This window comes from Herpailurus yagouaroundi, unplaced genomic scaffold (genome assembly GCF_014898765.1).
Source record: "Herpailurus yagouaroundi ecotype Mexico unplaced genomic scaffold, PumYag 166, whole genome shotgun sequence".
NCBI lineage: Eukaryota > Metazoa > Chordata > Mammalia > Carnivora > Felidae > Herpailurus > Herpailurus yagouaroundi.
In genome coordinates this window covers 16,901,279-16,923,969 of record NW_024412407.1, presented here as the reverse complement: position 1 = coordinate 16,923,969, position 22,691 = coordinate 16,901,279, and the positions used below count along the sequence as shown (strand labels likewise).

Below are 22,691 nucleotides of genomic sequence, written 5' to 3'. Positions count from 1 at the left end.
AAAAAAAAAAAAAAAAAAAAAAAAAAAAAAAAAAAAAAAAAAAAACAGGTCATGATCTCAGGGTTCCTGAGTTCGGGCCCTGCGTTGGGCTCTGTGCTAACAGCTCAGAGCCTGGGGCCTGCTTCCGCTTCTCTGTCTCCCTCTCTCTCTGCCCCTCCCCCACATGCACTCTGTCTCTCTCTGCCTCTCAAAAATAAAGAGAACTAATTAAAAAAAAAAAAAAACTCTTTTTGCTGCATCCCAGAGGCTCTGGAGCATTATATTTCCATTTCATTTGTCTCTGGGTGTTTTTTTTATTTCTCTTTGGTTTCTGCATTGACCCATTGGTTGTTTAGTAGCATGCTGTTTAGCCTCCACATGTTTCTGTTTTTTTCCAGTTTTTTTTTTCTTGTAATTGATTTCTAGTTGCATAACATTGTGGTCAGAAAAGATGCTTCATCTGATTTGAATCTTGAATTTATTGAGACTTGTACCCTAACATATGATCTATCCTGGAAAATGTTCCATGTGCACTTGAATGTGTAAGGATGCCTGGGTTGCTCAGTCGGTTAGCATCCAGCTCTTGATTTTGGCTCATGCCATGACTTCACGGTTCATGGGTTCAAGCCATGCATAAGGCTCTGCACTGACAGCATGGACCCTACTTGGGATTCCCTTTCCCTTTCTGTTTGCCCCTCCCCACCCCCTTGCATGCACATGCGCATGTTCTCACTCTCAAATATAAATAAACTTAAAAAAGAATGTGTATTCTGCTGTTTGGGGATGGAATGTTCTGTATATATCTGTTAAGTCCACATGGTCTAATGTGTTCAAAGGCAACTGTTTCCATATTGAATTTCTGGCTGACTGATCTATCCATTGAGGTAAATGCGGTGTTAAAGTTCCCTGACAGTATTATTGTCAATTTCTCCCTTTAGGTCTGTTAATAATTATATGTTGGGGGGGCGCCTGGGTGGCGCAGTCGGTTAAGCGTCCGACTTCAGCCAGGTCACGATCTCGCGGTCTGTGAGTTCGAGCCCCGCGTCAGGCTCTGGGCTGATGGCTCAGAGCCTGGAGCCTGTTTCCGATTCTGTGTCTCCCTCTCTCTCTGCCCCTCCCCCGTTCATGCTCTGTCTCTCTCTGTCCCAAAAATAAATAAACTTTGAAAAAAAAATTAAAAAAAAAATAATAATTATATGTTTAGGTGCTCCTATGTTTGATGCATAGATATTTACAATTGTTATATACACTTGCTAAATTGATCCCTTTATCATTAGGTAAAACCCACCTTTTGTCTCTTGTTACAGAATTTGTTTAAAGTCTGTTTTGTCAAAAATTGAGGATTGCTACCTCAGGCTTTTTTTCCCTGTTGCATGGAGAATCTTTTTCCATCCCTTCACTTTCAGTTTGTGTGTGTCCTTAGGTCTGACGTGAGCCTCTTGTAGGCAGCGTATAGATGGGTCTTGGTTTTTTATCCATTAGCTCACCGTATGTCTTTTGTTTAAAGCATATAGTCCATTTACATTTAAAGTAATTATTGATAGATATGTACTTATTGCCATTTTGTTCGTTGTTTTCTGGTTGTTTTTGCAGTTCTTTGTTTCTCTTGTTCTCCTTTGTGGTTTGATGACTTCATTGTTATGCTTAGATTCCTTTCTGTTTGTTTTTTGGGTATCTATTACAGGTTTTGGTTCATGTTACAATCAGGTTCATATATAACATCCTATACGTGTAGCAGTTTATATTACATTGATGGTTGCTTAAGTTCATACACATTCTAAATGTGCTACCTATCTATGCTGCATCCACATGTCATGTATCTGTCCTATATGACATCTTTTTTATTTTGAATATCACTTTACTATTTTTCATAGATATTGATTTTGCTTTTGTCTTTTAACATTCATATGACTTCAAAAATGATTGATCTACTATCTTTATGTGTACTTTTTAGCAGTGAGATTTTTTCTTTTTGTAAGTATTTTCTAGTTATGGCTTTTTCTACTTAAAGAAGTCCCTTTAACATTTCTTGTAAGGTTTAGTGGTGATGAATTTTTGTTTGGGAAGCCTTTCCTCCTTCTCTTGTGAATAATAACTTTGCTTGGTAGAATATTCTTGGTTGTAAGGGTTGTAAGTATACTAGTTTCAGGTGTACAAAATCGTGATTCAACACTTCCATACAAGTGCAGTCTTTAATCCCCATCACCTATTTAACCCATCCTCCTATCCACCTCTCCTCTAGTAACCATCAGTTTTGTTCTCTATAGTTAAGAATCTGTTGGGGAGACTAACTGGCTCAGTTGATAGAGTATGTGACTATTGATCTCAGGGTTGTAAGTTCAAGCCCCACTTGGACATGGAGCGTACGTTAAAAAAAAAACAGTCTGTTTCTTGGTTTGTCTCTCTTTTTCTCCCCCTTTGCTCATTTTTAAACGCATTAGAGAGGGTGGGGGAGGGGGTTAAAGAGACAGCGGGGGAGAGAATCCCAAGCAGGCTCCTCCCTGTCAGTATAGAGCCTGACTCGGGACTTGATCTCACAAACCATGAGATCATGACCTGAGCCAAAATCAAGAGTCAGATGCTTGACTGACTAAGCTACCCAGGCACCACTTATTTTTTTGTTTCTTAAATTCCACAAGTGAGTGAAATCATATGCTATTTGTCATTCTCTGACTTATTTTACTTAGCATATTACTTTTTAGCTCCATCCATGTCATTGCAAATGGTAAGATTTCATTCTTTTTATGGTGGAGTAATATTTCTTTGTGCATATACACCACATCTTCTTTATCCACTTATCAGTCAGTGGACACTTGGACTGTTTCCATAATTTGGCTATTATAGATAATGCTGCCAAAAACATCGGGATATACATATCTCTTTGAATTCATATTTTTGTATTTGTTTCCTAAATACCTAGTAGGGCAATTACTGGATCATAGGGTAGTTCTATTTTTAACTTTTTGAGGAACCTCCATACTGTTTTCCACAGTGGCTGCACCAGTTTGCATTCCCATCAACAGCACAAGAGGGTTCCCCTTTCTACACATCCTCACCAACACCAGTTGTTTGGTTGAAACAACAAGTTGTTTCTTGTGTTGTTGAATTTAGCCATTCTGACAGGTGTGAACTGATCTCTCACTGTAGTTTTGATTTGTATTTCCCTGATGATGAGTGATGTTGAGCACCTTTTCATGTGTCTGTTAGCCATTTGGATGTTGTCTTTGGAAAAATGTCTATTCATGTCTTCTGCCCATTTTTTAACTGGATTATTCAATTTTTGGGTGTTGAGTTTTATAAGTTCTTTTTCTTTCTTTCTTTTTTTTTTTTTTTGATGTTTATTTTTGAGAGAAAGAGACAGAACTCAAACAAAGGAGGGGAAGAAAAAGAGAAGGGGAGACACAGAACTGAAGCAGGCTCCAGGCTCTGAGCTGACAGCACAAAGCCCAGTGCAGGACTCAAACTCACAGACTATCACCACCTGAGCTGAAGTCAAATGTTTAACCGACTGAGCCACCCAGGCACTCCTATATTTCTTTATATATTTTGGATACTAACACTTCGTCAGATATGTCATTCCTCCATTCCATAGATTGCCTTTTAGTTTTGTTTACTGTTTCCTTCATTGTGCAAAAGGTTTTTATCTTGATGAAGTCCCAATAGTTCATACTTGCTTTTGTTTCCCTCACCTCTGGAGACATGTCTAGTAAGAAGTTGCTACAGCCAAGGTCACAGAGATTGCTGCCTATGTTCTCTAAGATTCTGATAGTTTCTTGCCTCACATTTAGGTCTTTCTTCCATTTTGAATTTATTTTTGTGTATGGTGTAAGAAAGTGGTCCAGTCATTCTTTTGCATGTTGCTATCCAGTTTTCCCAACATCATCTGTTGAAGAGATTGTCTTTTTCCCATTGTATGTTCTTTCCTGCTTTGTCAAAGGTTAGTTGACCATATAGTTGTGGGTCCATTTCTGGGTTTCCTATTCTGTTCCATTGATCTATGTGTTGTGCCGGTACTATACTGTCTTGATGACTACAGCTTTGTAATATAGCTTGAAGTCTGGAATTGTGTTGCCTCCAGCTTTGCTTTTCTTTTTCAGGTTTGCTTTGCCTATTTGGAGTCTTTTGTCATTCCATACAAACTTTAGGATTGTTTGTTACAGTTCTATGAAAAATGCTGGTGTTATTTTGATAGGGATTGCATTGAATATGTACATTGCTTTGGGTAGTACAGACATTTTTACAATGTTTGTTCTTCAGTCCATGAGCGTGGAATGTTTTTCCATTTCTTTGTGTCATCTTCAATTTCTTTCATAAGTGTTCTGTACTTTTCAGACTACTGATCTTTGACCTTTTTGGTTAGGTTTATTCCTAGGTATCTTACTGTTTTTGGTGCAATTGTAAATAGGATCGATCCCTTGATTTCTTTTTCTGCTGTTTCATTATTGGTGTATAGAAAGCTACAGATTTCTGTATGTTAAGTTTGTAACCTGAGACTTTACAATTCATGTATCAGGGAGTTTTTTTGGTGTAGTCTTTTGGGTTTTTCTCTATAGAGTATCATGTCATCTGCAAATAATTAAAGTTTTACTTCTTCCTTGCCAATTTGTATGCCTTTTACTTCTTCTTTGTTGTCCGGTTGCTGTGGCTAGGACTTCCAGTACTACATTAAGTAACAGTTTGGAGAGGGCACATCCCTGTCCTCTTCCTGACCTAGAGGAAAAGCTCTCAGTTTTCCCTGCTGAGGATGATATTAGGTATGGATTTTTCATATATGGCCTTTATTATGTTGAGCTATGTTCCCTTTATACCTACATTGTTGAGGGGTTTTATCATGAATGGGTGTTGTACTTTGTCAAATGCTTTTTATGCCTCTACTGGAAGGATCACGTGGTTCTTATCCTTTCTTTTATTAATGTGGTGTATCATATTGATTTGTGAATATTGAGCCACCCTTGAAGCCCAGGAACAAATCCCACTTATTTGTGGTAAATGATTCTTTTAATGTTCTGTTGGATTCAGTTTGCTAGTATTTTATTGAGAATTTTTGAATCCATGTTCATCAGGGATATTGGCCTGTAGTTCTCTTTTTTAGTAGAGTCTTTGTCTGATTTTGGTATCAGGGTAATGCTGGCCTCATAGAATGAATTTGGAAGTTTTCCTTCCTTTTCTACATTTTGAAATAGTTTGACAAGAATAGGTATTAACTCAGGGCGCCTGGGTGGCTCAGTTGGTTAAACACCCAGCTCTTGATTTCAGCTCAGGTCATGATCTCATGGTGGTGAGATCGTGTGGAGTTTGGAGCCTGCTTGAGATTCTCTCTCTCCCTTTCCCTCTCCCCCCCTTCAAAAAAAAATTAAAAAGTAGGTATTAACTCTTCTCTACATGTTTGGTAGAATTTGCCTGTGAATTTGTTGGGAGTGTTTGGATTATTGACTCAATTTATTTGCTTGTTATCAGTCTATTCAAGTTTTCTATTTCTTCCTGTTTCCATTTTGGTAATTTATACCTTTGTAGGAATTTATCCATTTCTTCTAGGTTGTCCAATTTGTGGCATATAGTTGTTTGTTTTTTTCATTTCCTGGTTAACCCATTTATTGTTTAGTAGCATGTTGTTTAGCCTCCATGAATTTGTGATCTTCCCAAATGTTTTCTTGTGATTGACTTCAAGTTTCATAGCATTGTGGCCAGAAAAGGTGATTGGTATGATTTCAGTCTTTTTGTATTTGTTGAGGCCTGTTTTGTGACCTAATATGTAATTTATTCTAGATAATGTCCCACATGCACTTAAAAAGTGCATGTATTATGTTGTTTTAGGATGGAATGTTCTGAATATATCTGTTAAGTATGTCTGGTCCAGTGTGTCATTCAAAGCTGTTATTTCCTTGTTGATTTTCTCTTTAGATGATTTGTCCATTGATGTAAGTGGGGTGTTGAAGTCCCCTACTATTATTGTACTATTAATTACTTCCTTTATGTTTGTTATTAATTGTTTTATATATTTGGGTGCTGTCATTGTGGGTGCTTTATTGTTTACAATCATTATATCTTCTTGTTGGATTGTCCCCTTTACGATTATATAATGCCCTTCTTGGTCTCTTGTTACACTCTTTGTTTTAAAGTCTAGTTTATCCGATATAAGTGTTGCTACTCCAGCTTTCTTTTGACATCCATTTGGGTGATAAATGTTTTCTCTGCCCCTCACTTTCAATGTGCAGGTGTCTAGGTCTAAAACAAGTCTCTTCAGGCGCCTGGGTGGCTCAGTTGGTTGAGCGTCTGACTCTTGATTTCAGCTCAGGTCATGATCTCATGGTTGTGGGATTGAGCCCTGCATTGGACTCTGCACTGAGTGTGGAGTCTGTTTGGAATTCTCTCTGTCCCTTTCTCTCTGCCCCTACCCTGCTTGCTCTCTTTCACAATAAATAAGTAAAAGCTTTTAAAAATAGTAATAAAATAAAATGAGTCTCGGGGCACCTGGGTGGCTCAGTTGTTTGAGTGTCCAACTTTAGCTCAGGTCATAATCTCATGGGTTGTGGGTTCAAGCCCCATGTTGGGCTCTGTGCTGACAGCTAGGAGCCTGGAGCCTGCTTTGGTTTCTGTGTCTCCCTCTCTCTCTGCCCCTCTCTTGCTTGCATTATGTCTGTCTCTCTCTCTCTCTCTCAAAATAATAAAAAAACGTTAAAAAAAATTGTTTTAATGAGTCTCTTGTAGGCAGCATATAGTTGGGTCTTATTTTTTTAAATCCATTCTGAAATCCTATGTCTTTTGATTGGAGCATTTAGTCCATTTATGTTCAGAGTAATTATTGACACGCATTTATTGCCATTCTATTACTTGTTTTGTCATTGTTTTTGGAGATTTTCTCTGATCCTTTCTTGTCTTTGTTACCTTTGGTCTCTCCTTTGCACTTAAAGAGTTCACTGTAATATTTCTTGCAGGGCTGGTTTAGTGGTCATGAACTCCTTTAGATTTGTTTGGGAAACTCTTTGTCTCTCTTATTCTGAATGACAGCCTTGCTGTGTAGAGTATTCTTGGCTGCTGACTTTCCCATGCAGCACTTTGAATATATCATGCCCCTTCCTTCTGGCTTGCCAAGTTTGTCTTAAGAAATCTCCAGCTAGCTTTATGGATCTTCCTTTATAAGTTTAGGACTTTTTTTGTCTTGCTGCTTTTAAGATTTTTTCTTTCTCACTATATTTTGCAAATTTAATTATAGTATGTCTTGGTATTGGCCTGCTTTTGTTGATTTTGATGAGAATTCTCTGTGCCTCTTTGATCTGGATGTGTTTCCTCCCCCAGATTAGGCAAGTTTTCTATTATTTCTTAAAATAAATATTCTGCCTCCTTTACTCCCTTCTCTTCTTCTGGGACTCCTATAATATGAATGTTATTACATTTGATGGAGTCACTGATTTCCCTAAGTCTATTCTCGTGTTCCATAATTGTTCTTTCCCTCTGTTGTTCAGCTTCATTGTTTTCCATTACTTTGTGTTCTGTATCACGTACTCATTCATCTGCTTCTTCCAGCCTGCTGTTCATTGCGTCAAGCCTGTTTTTCCAATCTCATTTATTGCATTCTCATTTCTGATTCTTTTTACTCTTTTATCTTTGTGGCAAGGATCTCCCTGATGTCTTCTTTTGTCGAGCCCAGTGAGTATCCTTATGATTGTTGCTTTCAATTCTCCATCCGGTATGTGACTTATATCTACTCCACTGAGATCTCTGGCCACGGACTTATGTTGTTCTTTCCTTTGGGATGAATTCCAACGTTTTGGCATTTGGTCCAAGTCTCTGCCTTCATCTATGTGTTGGAAAAGCCGGTTATGTCTCCTCCTAAAAGTAATGGCCTCATGAAGACGAAGTCATGTAGTGCCGAGGCCCTAGTGCTTCAGCTAGTGTCTCCGGTGTGTGCTGCATGCACTCTGCTGTCATGATGTGGCTGCTCTATCCTTAAGGATAGTCATTTGCAGAGGCTCTTCTTGCCTGCCGTGGGCGGTGTTTGGTCCCTGGCCTGCAGGTGGTAAGTTTAGCTAGGTGTGCTCTGGTCTGCTGGTGAAATGAGACCTGACACCAATCCCACCAGAAATGAGGCCCTGTAGAACTCTGCAGTCAGGAGACTTGGTGTGGGGTTTTGTGCTGGGCTTCTGGGGAAGGGGCCCTCCACGTTGGAACTGAGGCAAGCTGGACTTAGAAGGGCAGTCCTTCTAGAACACAAGGGGGTGGGGCTTGCTGCAAGCAAGTTAGGCAGCTAGTGTAGGTTCTGGGCTGCTTCTCTCTGGTGACTCTCTGTTTATGCTGATGGGAGGGGGAGGGAAATGGCCCCAGCCAGCTCCTTTATCCCCAGAGAAGCATCTTGGTGAAAGCTAGCTCTCAGGGAAGTGCTATGGAAAGAGCAAATAATCTCACCCCGTACCCTCACCGTGTGCCCCAGGTATTTTTCCGATAGCTGTTTCCGTGCTGTCTGCCTCTGGGTTGTTTGCCTGCGTTCTCTCCAGAAGCAGGGCTGTGCCCTCCCAGCTCTATCCCAGCCAAGCCTGCTGACCTTTAAAATCCCAGGCTTTAGAGGAATGGTGTGGGTAGGGGCCTGCACTGGTCTTCTGGGGGAGGGGACTGCCAAGCTGGGACTGAGGCAGATTTGACTGAGAAGGGCAGTTGCGCCAGAGCAAGAGGGGTGGGGCTTGGTGTAAGCAAGTTAGGCAGCCAGTGTCAGTGTTGTGCTGCTTCCCAAAGGTTGCTCTGTGTTTACACGGAGGGTTGGAGGAGGGAGGGAAATGGCGTCTGGTTGTTCCCCTGTTGCCAGAGAGGCACCTCCCTTGAATGCTGCCTCTGGGGGATGCACTCCAAAAAGAACAAATAATCTTCCTATTGTGTCCCAAGCTTCAGATGCTGTTTCCATGCTGTCTGCCCCCGGGTTGTTTGCCTGCCTTTTCTCTAGTAGCTGGGCAGCACCCTCAGGTCTCTATCTTAGCCAAGCCTGCCGACCTTTAAAACTCCAGGCTTTAATGGGGCGCCTGGGTGGCTTGGTTGGTTAAGCGTCCGACTTCAGCTCAGGTCACCATCTCACGGTCCCTGAGTTCGAGCCCCGCGTCGGGCTCTGTGCTGACAGCTCAGAGCCTGGAGCCTGTTTCAAATTCTGTGTCTCCCTCTCTCTCTGCCCCTCCCCTGTTCATGCTCTGTCTCTGTCTCAAAAAATGAATAAACGTTAAAAAAAAAAAAAAAAACTCCAGGCTTTAAGCCCCACTCCTTGCAAGAACTTATTAAATTCAGCCCCTCTCATTTTCCAAGGCAATAGGAAACTTTGGGGAAACTTTCTCCTTGTGTGTTCCCCTATATGCTCCTCTCTCTCTCTCTCTCTCTCTCTCTCTCTCTCTCTCTCTCTCTCCCTCTCTCTCTCTCTCTCTCTCTCTCTCCCTCCCTCCCTCTCTCTCTCTCTCTCTCTCTCCCTCCCTCCCTCCCTCTTCAGGACCACAGCTCCCTCCCCTCTGCAGCACCTGTGATCCATTTCTCCCCTAAACCATATCTCTGCACTTCCTACCTTCTTTGATATGGCCTCTTTTCTCCCTTTAGTTGTGGAGTTTGTTCTGTTAGTCTTCAGATCAATATCTGGGGTATTTAGAATGATTGATAGTTATCTAGTTGTGTTCATGGGACCAGATGAGGCTTCTCTGCTGCCATGTTCTCCTCTCAAGTCATAAAGGTTTTTTTAAGGTTGAAAGGTTTTTTCCTTTCAGCACTTTGAATATATCATGCCACCCCTTTCTGTCCTGCAAAATTTCTGATAAAAAATTAGCTGATAGCCTTTGGAGTTTCTTTTGTATATAATTATGTATTTTTCTCTTGATGTTTATGAGATTTTCTTTATCTTTAATTTTTGCCATTTTAATTATCATGTGTCTTGGTGTGGACCTCCTTGGGTTCATCTTCTTTGGGGCTCTCTATGCTTCCTAGACCTGAATGTCTGTTTCTTTCCCCTGGTTAGGGAAATTTTATTTCTTCACATACATTTTCTGCACCTTACTCTCTTCCCTTCAGGGGTTCATATAGTGTTATTGTTAGTCCGTTTGATGTCACAGATGTCGCTTAACCTCTCCTCATTTCTTTAATCATCGTTACTTTTCCTCTGCTCTTCGTTATGGCTGCTTTCCACTAGCTGTCTTCGAGATCGCTGATCCAGTCTGCATCCTCTAATCTGCTCTGATTCCCTCTAGTGTATTTTTCATTTCAGTTATTCTTCAGATCTGACTGGTTCTTTTAAATATTTTCTCTTTGTTGATGTTCTCACTGAATTCCTCTACTCTTCTCTCAATTCTGGTGAGCACCTTTATTACCATTACTTTGAACTCTTTATGAAGTAGGTTGCTTATCTCCATTTTTACTTAGCTCTTTTTCTGAGGTATTGTCTTGTTCTTTGATTTGGAACATATTCCTCTGTCTCCTTTTGTCTGACTCTCTGTGTTAGTTTCTGTATATTAGGTAGGTCAGCGACATCTCCTGGTCTTGAAAGTAGTGGGCTTGTGCAGGTGTCCTGTTGTTCCATTAGCATAATCCTCTCTGGTCACCAGAACCAGGTGCTCCAGGGTAACCCCTGTGTGGGGCTGCATGTGCCTTCCTGTTATGTCGGAGTCACAACTGCTGCAGGTATACAGGTGAGCAGGGCTGCCCCTCAGCCTACTTGTCAGCAATGACTGGCCAACCATGGTTTTAGTAGTGCACAGGGCTTGTCCGCATGTTGACAGGCTGAGAGGCCTGGCTGTAGCTACTGCAGGCATGCTGTGAGTGAGACTAGCTCCCAATTACCAGGGCAAGAATTGTTCTGGAGAGGCATTAGGTCCCAGGGTGTGTGGGGCTGTAGTCACTCTAGAAAGGATGTCGTTCCTGACAGAGGCTGCCTGCCAGGTGTGGTGGGGCAGGAGCCCCTGTGGTGGAAGGGTGCCTGTTGGGGTAGGTGGGTAGGTTGAGTGGCACAGGTCTTTAGGGGAACACTTGGGTGCTAGCGAGATAGATGGACAGTGTCTAAACCCACAGGTGTCTGTTTAGCTAAGCTGAAGGAGGGCAAGAAAAACGGTGCCTACCAGCACTTCCATTCTCAGAGAAAGTACCTACAGGGCTCTGCCCCTCCAGCACACATCCTAAAATTAGTCATTAAGTCTTCACATATAGGCACTTTTCAAACTGCTGGGTCTCAGACCAAGTGACATAGCACATTGGCTCTTCAAGAGTGGGGACTCTGTTTCCTATGGCCCTGCTGATTTCCAAACCAGGTGTTATAGAGGCTTGTGTTCCCATGAAGGTCCCTGGGGTTGGGGATGTCCAGTGTGGGGCTTGTTCCCCTCGCTCCTGGATGCTTGCGATATAACCCCTTCTTGTGAATAGCCACACTGGGGGCTTGCAGTGTATGTAGTTGTTCCCTCAGTGTGTCCGTGGGAGGAGGTGAGTTCCAGATCCTCCTCTTCTACCATATTCCCTTCATTCCGTCTAATTGATAACACTAATAGAGATCATGTAGTTAATGCAAAAGTTTGCCGCCCTGACTACACATTAGAATCATCTGAGGAATAGACAGAGTGAAGATCTGGCCTCACCCACCGAAATTCTATGTGCCTGGGTTGGGCTCTGGGCATTCCCCAGGTGATCCTGATGAAAACCTCATTTGAGAAACACTGAATATATATTCGGTGCTTGGTCCTTTAAGTGTTCTTCTATATATACATCATCTCACATAAACCTCATAACACCATATGCAGATTTTTAGATAGGAAACATTTAGAGAAGTGAAGTAATTTGTCACTGCTCTTGATGTCCTCCTTTCTCCCCCCCCCCCCCCCCGCCCTTACCCAGGTTAAACGCCACATTTAATCACTGTAATCACTGCTTTGCATTCACTCAACTCCCTTGCTCCTTCCTAGCTTTGTCTCGCTTGGCAAAACTAGAACCTGATCTACTCAACTCTGTCTTCTCCATGCCAATGCCCATGCAACTGTCCAAAACAACCAACTACATGGATTGGTCTCACTTTCAATTTATTATTAGGTCATTATTTCACATCTCCTTTCTCCTCCAACTTCCAATGCTGTCTCCCTCATCCTGGGTCCCCACGGATGACCTTTCCTAATTTAGTGAGAAAATCAATCAGCAAGGGACTTCCACAGTCTCCCACAATCACATCAAGGCATCTGTCAACACCTAAACCCACACATTCTATCTTCCTGCCCATCCATCCATGTTCCTACCTAACTCTGATCCCTGCACTTGAGCCTGAACCATATCCTATCCCCACCCACCTTCTCAAAGGTATCGCTACAGCCATTTTCCCTTTTTCATACAATATTGTCTTTTCTGTTTTCAATGGGTCTTTCTATAAGCGAACACACCTGCTGCAAATTCTTCCCAACTTAAGTGAACCTCTTCACTCCACTTCCCCTGTCATCTACCACCCCATTTTCCCTTTCTTTTGGAGCAGTATTTAAAAGACTTTTCTGTACTTGCTATCTCTAATTCCTCTGTCCACATTCTTTCCCGAATGTACTTCAATTAGGGTTTTGCCCCATCCACCATTTAACTAAAACTGCTCTTATCAAGGTTACCAAATGATTTCCATGTTGCTAAATCCAACGGTCAATTCTCAATTTTTAACTTATTAATACAGTAGCATTTGACATGCTTCATCATGCTCCCCTCGATTTGCTTTTTCACTTGTTTTTCTGGACTCCCAACTTTTGGTTTTCTTCTATTCCTTTTAGATACTCTTTCTTGAGCTCCTTTGCTGGTTTCTACATTTCTCCTAGACTTCTTAGGGGTATCCTAAGTATGTCCTGGGTTCTCTTCTTTATCCACACTCATTCCAATGGTGATCACATATAATTACTTGCTGTCAACTCCCAATTTTATATCTCCAGCTCTTACTGTTCTTCTGCACACCAAAAACATTTTTCTAACCATCTAATTGTCATCTCCACTTGGATGTCTAGTACATCTCAAATTTAACCCATCTAAAAGTGAACTCCTGATGTTTTCCCCCTTAAACTCATTCTATCCATAATCATCTTTATGTCAGTTAATAGCAACTGTGGTTTTCAAGTTGCTCAAGTCAAAACCTTTCATCTTTGACTCCTTTCTTCCTCAGTTTACACATCCAGTGCATCAGGAAGTTCTCTTAGGTCATCTTCAAAATATATAATCAGATTCTATTTCACAAATTTCACTGCTACCATTCTGGCCTGAATCATCATCATCTCTGGCCTACATTATTGCAATAGCTTTCTAACTAGTCTCAAGACTTCCATTCCACCCCCCCCCCCCCCCAGCCCACCCCTCCATTGTCAAATATTCAGCCAGGGGAGTCAGTTAAAGCACAAGTCAGATCATGTTGCTTTTCCACCCCAGTCCCTGCAGCAACTCCCCATTTCACTCAGAATAAAAGCCTAGGGCTTTGTGTGGCCTCCCAGGCCTTATATGTCTTCCCTACCACCACCCTGAACCATACATGTCCTTACTTTTCCTTAAAGAAGCCAAGTACACTTCAGCCTTATATCACATATACTGGCTGTACCCTCTTCCTGTGATACTCCTTCCACAGATACCTGCATGAGTAACACCCTCACCACTTTAAAGTCTTTGTTAAAATCTCACCACCTCAATTTCTCTTGACCACGATATTTTAGATTACAACTGCCTTCACTACCAATGTAACTCCCATTCCTCCTTAATTTGATCTATTTTTCCCATAACATCTATTTTCCCATAACTTATAGCAAAATAATTAGCTATTTTTATGTTTTTTTTCATTGTCTGCCTGTACCTACTAGAAAATAAGTTCCCAGCTTCCTCTTTTTCCATAATTTTATCTTCTAGTTCACCTGTTCTCTCCTCTGCCTCTTCAGTCTGAGCCGTGGTTGTTTCCATTTTATTTTGCAGCTCGTTTATAGCATTTTTTAGCTCCTCCTGACCGTTCCTTAGTCCCTTGATCTCTGTAGCAATAGATTCTCTTCTGTCCTCTATACTGTCTTCAAGCCCAGTGATTAATTTTATGACTATTATTCTAAATTCACTTTCTGTTATATTGTTTAAATCCTTTTTGATCAGTTCGTTAGCTGTCGTTATTTCCTGGAGATTCTTTTGAGGGGAATTCTTCCATTTCGTCATTTTGGATAGTCCCTGGAGTGGTGCGGAACTGCGGGCACTTCCCCTGTGCTGCCTTGAATAACTTGCGTTGGTGAGAAAATAAGTTCCAAATAAGTTCCACTTATCTTTTGTGATTACTGATGTCCCAAATCCACAATACAGTGCCTGGCACATTTTAAGAACTTAATAAATACTTATTCAGTGCACAAGCTAGGTTATGTAAAAGGAAAAAAAAATGAATAGAACCTTTCTTCTGAAGTATCAAATTGTAGGGCATATAGAGCTTTGGAATAGAGGCTGAGGGGAAAAGAAATCAACACTTTATATAGCTAAGCTGCTTTAATAACAAAACCAGATTTCTGATTAGTTAATACATAATCAAGGACTTCAAAATATAATGATGAAAATCTTAATCTTCACATAATGGATTTTTGCTTTCAAAACTCAGTCTCACCATCACCACTATCACCACCATCACCACCATCACCACCATCACCATAGCACCTGGACTGAGGAAATTAGAGGCAGCTGGTCCCTGTTCCAAAAGGAGCCAGAGGCGCTGAAAGACACATGTCCTAAGGAAGTGGGGCTGGCAGGGTGGATCTGGCCCAGGGTTTGGATGAGTGCCTAGTCTGCAGTTACTTCATAGAGGAAGTGATTCATGGGTTGTTTTGGTCCTGCATTTAAGTAAAAACAAAGCCAGCTTGCTTTGTCTTAGTAAAAGAAACTCTCTGCTTTCATACAGTGAGAATGGACCTTATAGTTCATGATGGCATTTTCACAAGAAACAATATTTTATATCACTTAAATATGTTGTCATATACTGTGAAATATACTGTGAAAAGATTAAGAATGTTGTTTCTGTAGAGAATCATGTCCAACGGTGGAAGAAACATGCCTTATCCTAAAGACCATCTTGTAGTTTTTCAGTATCTTTTCCATCAAGATGCATTTATGTATGTTTGTGTGTATGCTCGAGGAGTAGAGAGCAAGCAGGCATGGAATATAAAGAGAATAAAGCAAAGGACCCAGGCTTAGTTATAAATATAGAAGAAGGAACCCTCAATAGAGAAAAATTATTTTCTAAAGTAGTCATGATGCTTTTCTTTTTTTTTTTAATTTTTATTATTTTTGAGACAGAGAGAGAGCATGAACGGGGTGGGGGGGGGTGGTCAGAGAGAGGGAGACACAGAATCCGAAACAGGCTCCAGGCTCTGAGCCGTCAGCACAGAGTCGACGCGGGGCTCGAACTCGAAATCATGACCTGAGCCGAAGTTGGCTGCTTAACCGACTGAGCCACCCAGGCGCCCCAATGATGCTTTTCTAAACATACCTTTTTTGTTGAGTTTTGACTTTTGAACCATCTTAATGTTTTACACACACACACACACACAATAAAATTGTGAAACAAAATCTAAAGTAAAATACAAATGCAAATGAGTGAACCTATCTGTATAGCAAATAACAGCATACGAATAATAGCCAAACTGAAGCTAAAAATTAGAAGAACTAATTAACACATACTTTTAAATACAGAATATTAACTATGTATTCTTAAACTAAAAATGATAGACTTACAAACAAATATTGAATTCCAGGTCATTGGTGTGTTTCTCCCAGTGGCATGGCTTAACGTCTCTAACATTACTTCTGCTGAATTTTAGAACTGAGCAAATAAGTGATGTGTTGAGGATAATGGAAAACAAATTTCTCACTATCAGAGAAAGCAGTTACAATATGGAGAGGGAGAACATGCTAATAAATCCTGTTTTTGGACTAGAATTGCAGGAATCAGCACGAATATACGGTTTTATAAATTTAGCTATCTAGGTGGGTATAGATGTTTGTAACAGAAACAGATATAGTTGTAGATATATAGATGATATAGATATAGATATAGATATAGATATGGATATAGATATAGATATAGGTATAGACACATCGATGTGTGTGTTCATATATTTCCTACCTGTCTGCTGTGAGGATCTAGAAGCAATAACACCCCAGTAATATCCCAGCATATCTATGTTGGTTTCTAAATACCATTCTCCTTTAAAAGAAACCAGAACTCCTTGGAAAACTAGCTGATTCCAGGGCTAGGGTAGAGAACATTCAAAGTAAGTTTAGAATATCATATTATGCTAGAAAATGGGAAAGTGCCCAAAGAATGATAGCGACACGTCCGAAGAACCAGGAGTCAACTTGAAGAAGCTCCCACTGGCAAAATCTGGGACAGTTGAACATGAAAATAAAAATGGTGGTTGTTATATGTCAATTATATCTCATTAAGCCTGGGGGTCAGGGAGAATGATGGTAATGGATTAAAATCCATTAAATAAAATAGGAACACACGAATTCAAACTGATACGAATGAATGAATGAATGAATGAAGAAAAAGGAAAATTTCTTCCTATAATAGAATGCAAACAAATGTAGAAGTAATGATGAAGTTAAAAAAAAATAGCATTTCACAAAGCATAGCAATAAATGGGCACGGTAACTAATGGATAAAAAATTCTTGAGGACAAGTATATCTATACAGTCTTGAAGTTGTACCTACACAATTCTTATTAATTACAAAAAGAAAAAGATAACCTTACAATGGAAAAACATGGGGACAGCACCCTAACCAAGTGAATATCACCAGTAGAGACAAATTAGTGTCATGGGCCTATTGATCCGAAGCACTCAGAAAGGCATAATGTCATTTCTGTGGTATTCCTACCAAAAGGGCAGAACCTAATCTAATCACAAGGAAATATCAGACAAACACAAATTGAAGAATAGTCTACAAAATGCTTGGCCTATATTCTTCAAAAATGTTAAGGTCATAAAATACAATGACAGACTGAGGAACTTTTCCAGAATAAAAGACTACAGAAGACAACTAAATGCGATGTGTATGTAATCCTTGATTGGACCCAAGCCAGAATATTTTTTCCTACTATAAAGGACATTATTGAGACAATTGGTGAGAAATTAACATTTCCAGATTCGATAACAATATTGCATGTGTTAATTTTTCTGTTTCAGTAATTGCAATGTGATCACATAAGAGAATATCCTTGTTCTAGAAAATACACACTCAAGTATTGGAGAGTAAAGAAGCAACATGTCTGCAACTTACCAACAAATGATTCAGCATTGAAAGAGTGAGAGAGAGATTAAGCCAATGAAATAAAAATGTTACTAGAGAATCAGGATTAAGGATAAGCTAGAATTCTTGTAATTTGTTTCTAACTTTTCTGTAAATCTACATGTATTTCAAAAAATTTTTTCCAACAAAAATTTTTTAATGTTTTTATGGAGTTTAACCTAGTTCTTTATTTTCCTGCGTTGTGATTCTATAATTGCAAACTTCCTTTTATCTCTCTTCATACAAATTAAAATTTTTCATAAAGATATATAAAGAAAAAACAACCTCAAATTGTCCTAGGAAAAATAATAGTCTCAGAAAATAGTTTATCTTGAGTCATTCATTCATTCAACATTCAAATATTAATTGAGTGCTTTCTATATGCTAGTTGCTTATTGTATCAATATTTAAGTCTAAGGGCAGGCACCTGGGTGGCTCAGTCGGTTAAGCATCCAGCATGATCTCACGATTCTGTGGGTTCGAGCCCTGTGTCATGCTCCACACTGACAGTGCAGAGCCTGCTTAGAATTCTTTCTCACACTCTCTCTCTCTGGCCCTCCCCAGCTTGTGCATGTGCACTTGTGCTCTCTTGCTGTCTCTCTTTCTCTCGAAATAAACTTAAAAAAAAATTTTAAGGTCTAGGATTACTCTGAATATATTGACAGTAGGTTTCTTTTTAAATTTCTCTGAGCATACAGCTAACTATCCCCATATTTTGTCATTCCTCTAATCAGAGGATATATTCTTTGTAAGCAAAATGATTTTTGAAAATATATAAGCAAGGCATACTTTCACAAAATGTTATATGTCAACATTCACAAGGAACAGTTTTGACCTCACAGATGTCAGCTGTCATTCAACCTAAGGTAATATTTCCTTTTTTTAAAACGTTTATTTATTTATTTTTGAGAGAGAAAGAGTGAATCCCAAGCAGACTTCACATGGTCAGCATGGAGCTCGACACATGGCTCGCACCAACTGACCTGGGCCAAAATCAAGAGCTGGTCGCTTAACAGACTGAGCCACCCTGGCACCCCTACTGTTGTGTTTTTAAAACAAAACAAAAACAAGAGAAACATCCCATTTTAACTAGAGTAGAGATATGTACCAACCAATATCTGGAATGTTATAAAATTACACATTATTTCAAATAAAAGGAACTGGGATTGATTACTAAAAGCATTGCTTTGATTATATATTAATGATTGGTTTATTTAAGGGATCCAAGAAACAGTAATAGGTTTTTGGGAGGAAAAATTGTGTGAGAGTAAAAGAGACAACAAGCTGAGTAAATCTGTGATTAACTTCCTGCATGCATTTGGTGAGACCAAAGTTCTGCATAAGGGACATTTATGTATGTCGTTTACTCTTAAAATACCAAATTCCAGAGGATCTGCGTTTCTATTGTTTTCAAGTGACATTAGAAAAAGTGCAGTAAGGGGCGCCTGGGTCGCGCAGTCGGTTAAGCGTCCAACTTCAGCCAGGTCACGATCTCGCGGTCCGTGAGTTCGAGCCCCGCGTCAGGTTCTGGGCTGATGGCTCAGAGCCTGGAGCCTGTTTCCGATTCTGTGTCTCCCTCTCTCTCTGCCCCTCCCCCGTTCATGCTCTGTCTCTCTCTGTCCCAAAAATAAATTAAAAAAAAAAAAAAGTGCAGTAGGACAAGTTGTACATTTCAGCATTCACAAACCAAAGCAAAGAAAACCATGAAACCGGTATGAGATGAGACTACAAAGCCCAGGCTTCAAGCAGCCTAAGTAAAGATCAATGTAAGGTTTAAAAATAAAACCATGGGATCCTGGGTGATTTCACCTTGACTTTTCTTCTCTGTATCTTCCATTTTCTCTCAAATCTAAAAATTAAATTGAGTTCTCTCAAATCCAGAAATTAAGAAGAAACACACCATCATTAAGGACCTGCTGACATTACCTAAGAATATGCCACCCCTAGTGGCAGTCACCCGTCAGAGTTTGCCAACAGTGGTGGCAGACTGGCAGATCCAAGCTTCCTCTCACCTCGGGGTATTATCTGACAGTGACTTGGGCCCCGAACAGAGGAGAGAGGCCCCAGCTCCCACACTTTGCATTAGTATTTGTCACCTAAGCCCCAGTTATAGGACACAAGTCGCTCAGATCTTGGTATGCAACAGATTCCTTGGCCAGCATAACAACCAAAATGCAACAAATAAAAATTCTTCAGCTTCTGCCAATAATCCTGTTCTTTATGAGCTCCAAAGAAGGCCAGGGGGGCCGGCCTAGGATCAGGGTCAGATAGGACATATAGGGCCCCAGGGAAAAGTAATAATTTGGTGCCTTTTAAAACTAATACTATTTAAATATTTGTTTAACATTTATTTGGAGAAAAGAAGGAAGGGCAGAGAAGTAAGACTTCTGGGGGCAGCTGGCAACCCAGCTATTGTGTTCTGGGCTCTCCAGTTTTGGCAAGAGAGTTGCATATGCTTACTATTCACAACACGAAAAGACAGCAATCAGCTGGACCCAATTTCACTAGAAAGTGGTGTAGGGGCCACTTACTCACGAGCGCCACCTGGGGGGGGGGGGTCTCAAACTGTGACAAGTGACTTTAATCACATTCTGTACTCTGAGAGTTCTGGTAAATACGATTTTCCCCAAAGCACTGTTTTCCACCATGACTAGCGCTCACCGACACTTTAGCATCCCTTGTACAATGGCAACACGGGAGGCTCCCCTGCTCACCCACCCCTTAATCCAGCTCTGCCAGGAAGGACAGCCCAAAACACAGCTGTGCTATGACCCTCCAGGTAGTTGTCTTTTCCCCCTCCACTCTGCTCTCTTATTCTACTTACTGTTCTAATGTTTTCTTTATTTTTGAGAGGGCACAAGTTGGGGCAGGGGCAGAGAGGGGGACAGAGGATCTGAAGTGGGCTCTGCACTGACAGCAGTGAGCCCAATGTGGGGCTTGAACACATGAACCTTGAGATCTTGACCTGAGCCCAAGTCGGACGCTCGACTGATTGAGCCACCCAGGTGCCCTCTTATTCTACTTGATACCAGAGCAAATTCCTCGAGCGTGTTTCCCCACCAGTCATAACCACACCCAAGGGATAGCCTGTCACAGCTCAGATTGAGCTGGAATCCCCAAATTATAAACATTAAAAACTTTTTTTTAATGTTTATTTTTGAAAGAGAGAGACAGAAACAGAGTGTGAGCCAGGGGAGGGGCAGAGAGAGAGGGAGACACAGAATCCGAAGCAGGCTCCAGGCTCCGAGCTGGTAACACAGAGCCCAACGCGGGGCTCCAACCCACGAACCGTGACATCATTACCTGAGCTGAAGCTGGACGCTTAACACGCTATGCAGGTGCCCCTGTAATTCCCAAGTTATAGATATATTTTTGTAAAATAGGGAACCACTATTTGTAGCCTGGGGTCTTACTAGTTTCATTCAATATCATCTACCCTAAGCACTTCTCTACCTCCAAAAGCAGTTTTTCATATTTAATTTTTTTTTCATTTTATTTCTTTTAGAGAGAGAGAGAGAGACAGCAAGCATGAGTGGGGGAGAGGGGCAGAGGGAGAGAGAGAAAGAGAGAGAGAAAATCTTAAGCAGGCTTAGTGCTCAACACAGAACCCAAGGCAGGGCTGGATACAATGACCCTGGGATCACAACCTGAGCTGAAATCAAGAGTCAGAGACTCAACTGACTGAGCCACCCAGGCGCCCCCAGTTTTTCATAGCAACAGTTAACATTTGAGGGCTCACTATGTACTAGGCACTAGCACTATAAAAATTCATATTTTTTATATAAATTATTTCATTTATACTCCACCACAACTTTTTAAGCAAATGTCCTACTTCCTAATTTTCACTACTTTATTTTTTTGTTGTTTATTTACTTATTTTGAGAAAGACAAAGACAGTGTGAGTAAGGGAGTGGCAGAGAGAGAGAGAGAGAGAGAGAGAGAGAGAATCCCAAACAGGCTCCACACTGTCAGCGCAGAGCCCGACATGGGGCTGGAACTCACGAAACTGTGAGATCATGACCTGAGCCGAAACAGAGATTCAGAGGCTTAACCAACTGAGCCACCCAGGCACCCCTTCATTAGTTTAGATAATGCTTCAAGGAACATCTTTATTTATTTATTTATTTATTTATTTATTTATTTATGTCAGTAATCTCTACATTCAACATGGCGCTCGAACTCACAACCCTGAGATCAAGCATTGCATTCTCTCACAACTAAGGCAGCCGGGCACCCCAAGGAACATCTTTAACTTGTTACTGAGAGCCCACTTGTGACTGAGATTAGATGTCCTAGAAAACTTCTTAGGCAGGTGGTTGTTCTGGGAGGAGAGAGTGGGAAGAAGTAACACCTGAGAACCGCACGGGATGCTTATTGGAAACCATCCCACGGATACCCATCGGCGCTCGCGGCTGCTGTGATTTTGATGTGCCTGGGGCTACGTGCCCGCAGGTGGACAAGGATCATTTTCTCCCAGATGATTTTTTTTTATTAAAAAAATATTTTTTAATGTTTATTTTTGAGACAGAGACAGAGCACTAGTGAGGGAGGAGCAGAGAGAGAGGAAGACCCAGAATCTGAAGCAGCTTCTAGGCTCTGAGCTGTCAACACAGAACCCAACAAGGGGCTCAAACTCGTGAACCGTGAGATCATGACCTGAGCCGAAATCCATTGCTCCCCTGACTGAGCCACCCAGGCGCCCCTTTTCCCAGATGATTCTGATTTACCCCTTTCTTTCTTTACCTGCTCTCCTCCATTTTTATGAAGCACAGTGATAGTCAAAACTGTGGTAAGAACGGGCCGAATACAAGACCTGTCCCGATGAGCTCCGGCCTGCACCCTGTGCCCTCGTGTCTTCCTTCTCTTCTCCCAGATGCCCTGGTCTCTTGGGTAAGTCTCAGCCTGTCATGGGGTAACTAGAATGAAAAAGATACAGCTTTCCAGCCAAAAAAAGAGAAGGGAATTAAGGGATCCAAAAAAAAGCCTTTTAAAGCCCGAAAATGTTTATAAAGGAGAAAGGAAATGTTTATAAAAGGAGAAAGGTGGAGGGGCGCCTGGGTGGCGCAGTCGGTTGAGCGTCCGACTTCAGCCAGGTCATGATCTCGCGGTCCGTGAGTTCGAGCCCCGCGTCGGGCTCTGGGCTGATGGCTCAGAGCCTGGAGCCTGTTTCCGATTCTGTGTCTCCCTCTCCCTCTGCCCCTCCCCCGTTCATGCTCTGTCTCTCTCTGTCCCAAAAATAAATAAACATTGAAAAAAATTTTTTTAAAAAAAAGGAGAAAGGTGGGGAGGCAGATGGCAAGGGCATATTCCCATCCTTTGCTTCCTCACACCAAGAATGACAGCTCTCAGTCTGCTTTTCCATCTCCATGTCTCCTCCCTCCACGGGGACATTTGGCAGAGTCTGGAGACGTTTTTGGTTTGTCACAATCGGGAGGGAGGTGGTGCTACTGGCATCTAG

At 41.2% G+C, this 22,691-nt stretch overlaps 1 protein-coding gene across 2 annotated transcripts in view; it reads left to right on the top strand.

The window, feature by feature from the left end:
• The window catches only part of FGD4 (FYVE, RhoGEF and PH domain containing 4), a 250,933-nt gene extending 228,832 nt beyond the window's left edge, over window positions 1-22,101 (top strand). The window contains exon 18 of one of the 2 annotated variants that reach the window (XM_040488466.1): window positions 22,001-22,101. In XM_040488466.1, coding sequence (XP_040344400.1) covers window positions 22,001-22,008 — 8 coding nt within the window. In that variant the 3' untranslated portion in view covers window positions 22,009-22,101. The remainder of the gene's footprint in view (window positions 1-22,000) is intronic. The other variant, XM_040488464.1, reaches the window with a different exon arrangement.
• Window positions 22,102-22,691: the final 590 nt, after the last annotated feature.